General features: G+C 47.4%; 1 protein-coding gene and 1 long non-coding RNA gene across 5 annotated transcripts in view; one reads left to right on the forward strand and one right to left on the reverse strand.

Annotated features, from left to right (window-relative positions):
- Positions 1-2,565, forward strand: part of LOC108249342 (histone demethylase UTY) — a 22,143-nt gene extending 19,578 nt beyond the window's left edge. For 2 of the 4 annotated variants that reach the window (XM_017438656.3, XM_017438658.3), the window contains 2 exons: positions 708-878; positions 960-2,565. In XM_017438656.3, the coding sequence (XP_017294145.1) occupies positions 708-878; positions 960-989 (201 nt within the window). In that variant the 3' untranslated portion in view covers positions 990-2,565. Of the gene's footprint in view, positions 1-707 lie in introns of all 4 variants that reach the window. The other 2 variants (XM_017438655.3, XM_017438657.3) reach the window with 1 other exon arrangement.
- LOC119616755 lies at positions 2,185-9,489 on the reverse strand. The gene is made up of 2 exons (XR_005232773.1): positions 9,358-9,489; positions 2,185-3,894 (listed from the first exon to the last, which is right to left on the reverse strand). It is a non-coding gene; the product is annotated as an uncharacterized LOC119616755 (long non-coding RNA).
- Between the last annotated feature and the right edge of the window lie 4 nt (positions 9,490-9,493).

Here is a 9,493-nt window from a genome sequence, read left to right on the forward strand (position 1 = left end):
CCTGAGTCTGTTTCTCAGTAACCAGACGGTCCCATCTAGTCTTCCAGATGTTTGTTTTTTACTCGTTTTGCTGCTTGTGGGTTTGTTTGTAGCTAACGGATCACATGACCTCGATAAGCGTTCTGACAGCATCAAGAGTCAGAGACGGATGGAGCGGAGAGAATCCCATCAGTTTTCAAAATAAATGTCGTTCAGACAGAAATACTGTAAGTTAATTATTCTTTCTGTGCGGCCCGGAACCAAATGACCCATGGGCCAGTACCGGTCCACGGCCCAGGGTTTGGGGACCTCTGATTTAAAGCCAACAGCTGACAGTTTAGACACTAGAGGCGAGCTGAAAGGAGCAGACTGCTAGCTGAAGGAAAAGGATAAAACGCTGATTCAGCACTGCTGTTGATGTTAATATATTCAGAATTTGAAAAGTATGGCAGAAAGAAAACAGCCAAAGTGAGGAGTTTGGGCTCAGGTGGGAAATGGCGCCGCAGTAGCCGTAAATATTAATACTTTGTTGTTAAAAATGGCCGTAAGTCTTTAAAACGGGGAACCTGTAGGAACAGTTTATATAAGATAAATGTTCTGATTTAATGAACGGTTTTATTTGAGCGAAGCGTAGATGAGTCATGGCGTCGGCGCCCGCGGATGATGATGGTGATGATGCGGCTCAGCGTTTCTGTGGTCTGTCTGTGTTTCTGTCCGTGCGGCCGCAGGTGGAAGTGTTCAACCTGCTGTTTGTGCGGCGGGAGCACCTGTCCCGGAAGCAGAGCGCCGTCCACTGCCAGGACTGCGCGCGGAAGGGCAGTGCGGCGCTGGACGACTTTGTGGTGCTGGAGCAGCACCGCATGGAGGACCTGATGCAGGTCTACGACCAGTTCACATTAGTAAGTGGCCCCGCCGCGCGGCACAAACTGGCGCCGCTCTCGCCCCGCGCCTTGTCCTGACGGGTCTTGTTCTGCCTCCAGGCCCCGCCCCTCCACTCGTCCTCGTCTTGACATTAGGCGCCGCCATCGCCCGCTCCGGAGCCACGAAGCCCGTCTGTGCTCGCGCTAAGATCTGAAAAACGAACTCCCCACCCCCACCCCCCCCCCCCCCCCCCCCCGAACCGCCACATGCACGGACCGTTTCTGATATTCAGGAAAGCCAAGGCCGTCTCCTCCCCCCTCCTCCCCCTCATCGTCACAACCTCCCCTCCAGTATGGCTGGTCTCCATAGCGACGGCTGGAGGCTGAGTGTCTGTCTATGCAACCTACCTGAAGCACCGGGGCCTTCCAGAGGAGGGCGCCACCTGGCTCGATAACGGGACTTTTCTCTTTCCCCCCCCCTCTCTAAAGACGATGGTTCCACCCTGTTTTAATGGAGGACTTAATCAAACAAGCCGGGGACGGGCGGGTGATAAAATCGTTTTGTAGATACTCGTTAACTGTCGCAGCGCCACCCGTAAACAGACTACTGACTCCGTCGCTCCCATTTCCCCCCGATGGGTTTCTCTTTTTAATATTCTGGTTAACAGGATAAAATCTCCTTCCCAGATTTTTATTTTATTTTATTCTTTTGTTTCGTCTTTCTAAGGAGCACTAGCCTAACTGGTCCTTTTCTACAGTAGATAAGTCATTTTAAGACTCTTTGGACAGCAAAATGTTAAAAAATACAAAAAAACTAAAAAATAAAAAGAAACCAAAAATAAAAAAAAATATTTGTAATGTGAAGAGGTTAGGTAATTTCTGTTTCTCATTCTGTTTTAACGGCTTTTTACGTTTTGATCTTTTCGTCTTGTTGTTTGCGAAAACTGATGTATTTGTTTTGGTTTTTTTATTTTTTCTTCTTCGTAGGTTTAAAATGAAACAAAAAAAATAAAAAGAAAGAACTTACTAGCCAAGTTACAAAGAAAATGGGTTGCACATAGACTTAAGGAAGTTTAATTTGTGATTTTTTTTTCCTTTTTGTTTGTTTTTATGTTTCTAATCTTGATGTAAATTTACACTATTTATAAATACATATTTATTGCTTGGAAATATTTGTCGATGGAATGCTGTTATTTTTTTCCAGAGTACCTGCCATTAAATTTGAAGGGATTTTGTCATTTTAACACGACCCCTCTTACATTTTCTATATATATATATAAATATATATATATATATATATAAATAAATATAAATAAAATTGCTTAGCAAGCATTGTACAGAAACAGACATTTAAAATTGTTTTATTGTTTGAAGAATGTTTTATGAGTTAATAAACACAAAAGTTGTCAAATTATCCATGCTTTTCCTTTTTTCTCAAACACAATAATCGGCGGATGTCGATGGGAGGCCTGAAACCCAGCAGACAATGTAGCTGTAGACTGACACACAGGATCCTACACTGTATGCCAGGTCCAGAACTTCATCTAGGTTCCTTTAAAGTGTCGGTTTGAGGCGAGGGAACGCCTCCTCCTCGTCAGGCTTCGGGCTCAGGGAGTGAGAGCGGGCGTCGGCGGAGACCCAGTAGCCAGATGTAGCTGCTGCCAGCCCCACAGGATCTACACTGACTACTGAGCAAACGCTGCGCGCCCCCGGCAGAAAAGGTGCGCACAATCCAAAAAAGACACATCAAAACCCAACACTGCCCCCATAAACATCCCGCCAATTTCCTTTGTTGCCAACATGTGTGAGAAAGTTATTTACCGGCTCTGCGGGGCTTATTAAACCATTTTCACGTCTCCCACTGCGTCCCCGGGTGGCGACGCTCCCAGAGGGCCGTTTTAAACGCAGGTAGGTTGTTTTTTTCTGAATCTCCTAAACCGAGATGTTTAAAGGTGCCCGGTTTTAATCCCTAACAAGAAAAGTGGAAAATAAAGACCAATTATCTCCTGGAAGCAGGGTTGTTGGGCTGTAAAAACGAGAAATCTGATAAATCTATGGGCGCCCGGCTGAAGTAACCGTTAAAAACGTAAAGGAACCGGGCTGCTGTTGTTTCAGCGATTTTAAAAAAGAAAATAAGTCGAAAAAGAAACGGCTTTCTGAGACAAACCTCATCCAACTCAAACCCGTTTCTTCTCAACACCATGAACAGAAAGACGCACAAAAGCGGCGGCGGGAAAACTGACCAAACTCTGATTTGGCGGTTACAGACGAACGCTAAGGACGTTGGCCACGAGACAACTGTCCAACCCGTCCATCCTGTGGGACGCTTGGATCGCTGTCTCTTTATGTCCACCAACTGACCAGAAGCAGAAGTCCGGCTGCTTTCTTAGCGCGGACGTTTAGCATGCAGCTAATTCAACACGACGTGATTAAAGACATTTAAATGTCTTGGAATAAACCAGTCCAGATTTATCGATCTTAACCAACAAACCTCGGATTAAACTAGTTAAATTCTACAGACTTAATCCAAGTTAGAAACTGAGGTGAGACCGAACACCTGGGAAACCTTCCTGCTAGCGCTAAAGCAGTTTAGCTAGCTAGCTGTAGCTGAGGAGGTGAGTACTGAAGTTCCTTTACTTTGTTTGTTTTCACTTTTGTTATGTTTATATTAAAAAAAAATAATAAATCTGTTTTAAATTTTGAGACAGCTGGTTCTTGGGAGCAGCGGGCGAATGTTAGCAGTTAGCGCCAATGTTAGCCCCGCAGAGCTGCTAGCAGTTAGCGCTAATGTTAGCCCCGCAGAGCTGCTAGCAGTTAGCGCCAATGTTAGCCCCGCAGAGCTGCTAGCATGGGTTTGGCTAATGTACAGCAGGCAGTTCTGACAGTTTACACATGAAGCACACAAAGGAAACGAGCTAATTCGGGCTCCTCGTCTCCTTTTATGGTTTTAGGAGTCCCTGCTCCAACGTTGGGCGTGAAAATGGCCGACATGGGGGCTTTTGGCGGGGCTCATTTTGGACGGCTCCCATCTTCTGTTCGAAGCTCGACGACCGCCCTGGAAAAGTAAAGAAGAAAAGAACGTAAAAGGTAAGAAACTGCACAAGAGAAGCCAAATTAAACCCAAAGAATGAAACGTTTTTGTTTTTTTTTGTTGATATTTTTGAGACTCGGAGGCCACAAACCGAACCGAGTGTGGGCTGAGAGGTGCTGATTCCAGGAAACCAGGTGGCACTTTGTGATGCGAGCGCCAGTTAAGGAGACGGAGGCTTCCTGTCGGCTGTCTGCGAACAACAAAGGCAGGAAACTCGAGCTGTGCGACACGGCGACAGCGTGTTACGGGGGGGGGGTGGATGCGTATTTATCGGGGCGCAGGTGGGAGTTCGTGTCGTTTTCCCATCTTCCAGTTTTCAGTTTCAATGTGAATCCTGGCGGCGCTCCAGAGGAGTGGTATGTGAACTCCACTTGGCCCGGACCACCAACCTCCCCCCGCCTCACAATGTCTCCCTCTGTCGCGGTGAGGAGGAGGAGGAGGAGAAGGAGGAGGAGTTGCTCGCCGCTCCCCTCTATCCCCCGGCGTGCTCTGATGTTTCCGCTTTTTTATTTATTTTTTTTATTTCAGGTGGCCCTGGCTGCTAATTTTGATTGTTTCCCCCTCAGGCCGCTATAAACCAAGTAGGTCAGTGTGGAAGTCGACACACACACACACACACACATACACATCGGGGGCCTCCACAATTTGCCGGCTTGTCCATTCATCTGTTCCAAACTCCTGCCAACGATCGTCACTGATTGGCTGCCGCTCTCAGCCAATAGCGGAGCTCCTGTGCTGCCCATTCATAAAACCTGGGGTCATTGAAGATAATGTGGTATTAAGGCACGGGCTGGAGGAGGGGGGGGAGGGGGCAGCGCCCTGCGTGACGCGCGGCGAGGAGAAGCAACACGCTAACGCTGTTCCTGCACATTTTCAGGGCGCGTGAACCCAATCTGCACGGATCTTGTGTCTTTGTTTTTTGAAATTCCTTTGTGTTTAATAAGTAACACACACACACACACATACACACATACACACACACACACCGCAGCAAGCTGCCCCTTTTCTCCTGTCATTGTTTCCCCGGCCCATCACTCTGTCGGACGCCTGTAATTACCCAAGTCTCCCCACTTCCAGGGTTTATAGACGTATACACATGTTGTTGTTGGATAGCTCACTCATTCAGGACAGGAAACGCCTCCTATTGGTCAGTTAATCAATAACAATCTGCGGCCTCTCCGGAGCCCGGCGGGCAAATAATAAAATCCTGAATGAAACCCTTTCTCTAAAAGGAAACGTTTGTTGCTACCGGTCCAAGTTTTGAGCTGACTGAGTTAGACTTTTTTTTTTTTTTTTTTAGTTCAGTTAGCTGCGGCGGCCATCTTGAATTGGGCTGACTCAGAAATTGAATAAGTCGTAGAGATATGAGATACGTAGGTAAAGCAGTAGACATTGGCGGAGGATGAAAACCGGTGTAAAACCTGATCTATATGTGAGAAAACAGAGCATCTGTGGCAGGTAAGATACTCGTTGCTCATAGTCTATAAAAGGCTACAAAAACGGCTCTGAATTATCTGCGGTGCGATTGTTACGGAACGCGAGGTGTCGCACGTTTTACGAACGTAGAACATGAGGAAAACTCAAAAATGGCTCCCGTGTTTTTTTATGTGACAACCAAGTTGTGTCTCGTGGTAAAAAGCGGGGAACCATCGCCCGCCGCTGACCCGCCCGCGCCCCCGTCCAGCATCGTCTCCACGTCTCGTTCTGTTTGAGGAGCCGCCCGCCTCCTGCCACGCCAGGCGTTCCTCGTGGTGGGCCATCCAAGGAGACAGGATGGAAGAGGTGCTACCCGTTTCCATGGCGACGGCGAGCAATTAGCACAGAGAACAGGACAGAGGAAGAGGGAATGCGGTGGGGTTTTTTTATTCTTCTTTTTTTTTGCGTGTGGGATGCTGGCCCGCTTTCAGGAGATGAGGAGGAGGAGGAGGAGGAGGAGGAATTAACAGCACAGGTTTCAGGTGTCGCCACAGACAACAACTTCCCCTCGTGTTGCTGCCTCCGTCCATCACCTGCGAGTTTGATTAAGAAATGAGCACTTTCTTCTTCTTCTTCTTCTTCTGCAGGAGGAGAGGCAGATTCCCCCCCGCCTCATGTTTACACAGAGACTGCGAGGAGGAAAGCTGGGTTCAGCTGTTGCTACAGTCCCTCGTGTTCGGCGGATGTGTCTGTCCATCTGTTAGTCACGTGACGTTCGTTTTTTTCTCGACAAAAAGCAGCACATTTGGACAAAAGCGAGTTTTCTCCTCTTCCCCGCTTCGTGCAGGAACGACGAACGAGGTTAGGCAGCGTGGACGCAGGTTTCAGAAGTTGTGGAGTTGAGCGTCCAGAAAGTGACATTTCTGCACAGCCTTTCTTTTCTTTTAGTCAGGAACTCATGATTTGACCCCCTTGACACCCCCCCCCCCTTCAATAATTACATAACAGCAGGCCGAATCCAAACCCAGCTCCTTCTAAGACAATGCCTTCGCACATTTCCACCCACTCCACACACAAACATGGAGAACGCCCACACGTTTGGAGCAGGATCTGCAGCCGCCGTTCATCAGGCGTCGAAACTCCATCACTCTCTCCTCCGCCTCAGTTAATGGCAGCCAGGAGCCCACGGACGCTTATATGCTAAGAACAATTATGCAGATGCGTGCGCTAAAACCACTTTGGTGGTATAATCCAACAATCAGTCCATTATAGTAATTGTCGTTAGCGAGTGGGCGATTATGGCTCCAACGGAGACGCTGAAGAACAGGCGAGGGCGCCGCTGGTTTTATGCAAATCCGCCGAAGCCCCATTTAACGTGTCAGATATGTAATGTCGCCGTGTTCCTGAGGTTCTAAAGGCCAGCGCGTTGGTGTGTGTGCGTGACGGAGACCACCTGAGGGCTCGCAGGCAGATGTTGTCGAGGGAAATTTGATAGAAAAAATTAGCATCTATTGTTTTTTATTTTAGTGGAACAGACAGATTTTAATTTTCATTTCCTTTTTTTTTTTTTTTTTTTTCTGGAAGCAGATGGACCGACTCGTATCTCTTTAACGGAGCTCTGTTTGTCAAATTTCAAATAAAACAAACTGGGATTTTTTGTCGTTGGTTCTAAGTTCAGGTTTGTTTTTTGTTATAAGCATTAAGCAGAGAGGAGAGTTTTAAAGGATTCTTCTTCTTCTCATCATTACGTGTAATGAGTCATTTTACTGCAGCATCTTCTGCAAATTTAATAGCACGATTTGAGGCGATCACACAATCATAGACACACAAACTGAACAGGAAGGGACCGAGGCGGCAGCCTTGTGGAACCCCAAACGTCCCCATCCATAGCCAGCTTCTACGATCCGGACCTGGTCTGTCTGAAAACTGTGCCAGCACCTGCGTCCGGATCTGCCCTTCGTGTTGACATGTTTGTTTGTTTGTGCGTTCCAGATTTTTTAACACAACACAGAGCTCTGGAAAGAGTTAACCATTACAGGAACTGATTCATGCACGTCGCTAAAAGGCGGAAAACAGGCGATACAGTGAATGCTCGTCTGTCTGTTAGTAAAAAATACCTCATTTATTATCATTTTAGTGCCTTAATTCTTTTTAAACATTGAGCCAAGATTCAGGTCGGTGGTAGCTGAGAGTCATCCTGAACACACACTGTGAGCGCGACGGCTTCAGTTAAAACGTGGCGATAATCCTCGTCGTCGACCCGGTCCGTCTGTTAGCAGAATACCTCACGAACCACTGGACGGATCTTAACGACCGACCACCACTTCGAGCCAGCCCCATTCAAGATGGCCGCCACATCGAACCCCACAAACTGCTCTGACTCGGTCAGTTTTATCGATACGGAGTTAAAAATTGGCGAGGCAGCAGCCGAGAGGCCTCCTCTGATATAACTCGTTCTTTTACCGCGCCATCTTCGGTTAAAGCCCGGGCGATACTCGTCCCAGTCCGCTTTCATTTTGTGTGAATTTCACAGAACTGTGACGCTTCTGTCCCCACCGCCATCATCTGAGGTCATCTGACTGCTTGGTCCCGTTTGTAAGGCATCAGCTGAGTGCTTCGGGTCAGGGGGGTGGGGCTGCATGTCAGCAGCTCCACAAAATGTGGTTACCTTGAAGAGGAAGGCGAGGAATGTACCCTCCTCCTCCTCCTCCTCCTCAGTCATGGGGTTCTCTGCTGGGTAATCGCATACCAAAAAACACAAGAATTTCTGCCTCTCTCCTCTCCAGGCAGGGACTACCACCCCCCACCCCCCCGACCTTGGACTGAGAATAAAAGCATTCAGACATGTTTGAACGACACGACACGCCTGTGGCTCAACAGTTTAAATCTTAATAAATTATCAAATATTTTCTTTTTTTTACGTCAAACTAGTGGAAGCTAATTAAGCCAGCTTGTTGGTTAGCTGTTTAAAGTAGCCTGTTGTAGCTTCTCAGGTAAGTTTTAGCTTGTTTAGCCGAGAAGCTCCCAAAGTGGAGGCTGAGACCCCAACGCAGGTCGCAAAACATCAAGTTTGGGGTCTTCAGATGAAAAAATTGCTGACAGTTTGTTTTTTTCCCCACAATTGTCACAATAGATAAAACATTTTGTAATAATACATTTAAAAAATAATCTAAAGATGCCATTATCCCCTAATTTAATTACAAACTTAACCAAATATATTTGCTGTCCCGAGTTTTTTGCCGTTTTTATTCCGTTGGTAAGAAGCTAAACAGTTTAGCTTAATGCTAAAGTTAATTTAGCCTTTTGTCCAAACATAAGATCTGGAATAAAACATAAAGCTTCGATACATGCATTTATTTTGCAATTTTCTTTCCAAAGAATGAGCTTGTTGGGCTTAAATAAGTGATAGAAAATACAAGTAGCTGTTGTAAACTTGGACAGTATTTTATTGATTTAGATAAATAATTATTTCAGCATTTTTCACTCGGTGAGCGTGTGTGGCCGTGCAGCCTCGGCTTTTACTTTGACACCGCCAACCGGAAGTGCCGGAGTGACGGCGGCGCGCTTGACGGCGGCGGCGATGGCGGCGGTTCTGAGAGCGATTCCCAAACTGCTCCTAATGTGAAAAATACAGAGGGAAAAAACGCCGGGGCGCATTCCTGAGACAGACATGCCAAACCGAGACAGACTCGACTTGTCTGTGTGTGTGTGTGTGTGTGTGTGCGCGCGCGCACACACACACACACCGTGCGTCTCTGCGGGGGTGGAGAGCTTGGAGACCACACACTTTGCGCATTGCCCCCACCACACACACACACACACACTTTAAATAAAAACGGAACATTAAGCTGTTTGTAAAGTAGCGAAAGTTGAAGAAATAAGAAATAATCAGGAAAAAAAGAAATAAAAAAACGCGCAAAGGCGACTTTTAAAAAAAAAAACCAAGCCGGGGGAGGGAGAGACGAGCTCCCGGGGAGACCCCCGCATGGTCCGAGCGGAGCAAGAACCCACCAGAACCAGAACCAGAACCCGAATCCCGAAGACGCTCCCACGCGCTCCAGCAGCTCGAGCTCACGCCGCGTTGCGCAACAATCCGCGCGGAGCCGGAGCGGACTGTTGCTGCTGCTGCGAGGTGTGTGTGGGGGGA

This window comes from Kryptolebias marmoratus, linkage group LG23, assembly GCF_001649575.2.
Source record: "Kryptolebias marmoratus isolate JLee-2015 linkage group LG23, ASM164957v2, whole genome shotgun sequence".
NCBI lineage: Eukaryota > Metazoa > Chordata > Actinopteri > Cyprinodontiformes > Rivulidae > Kryptolebias > Kryptolebias marmoratus.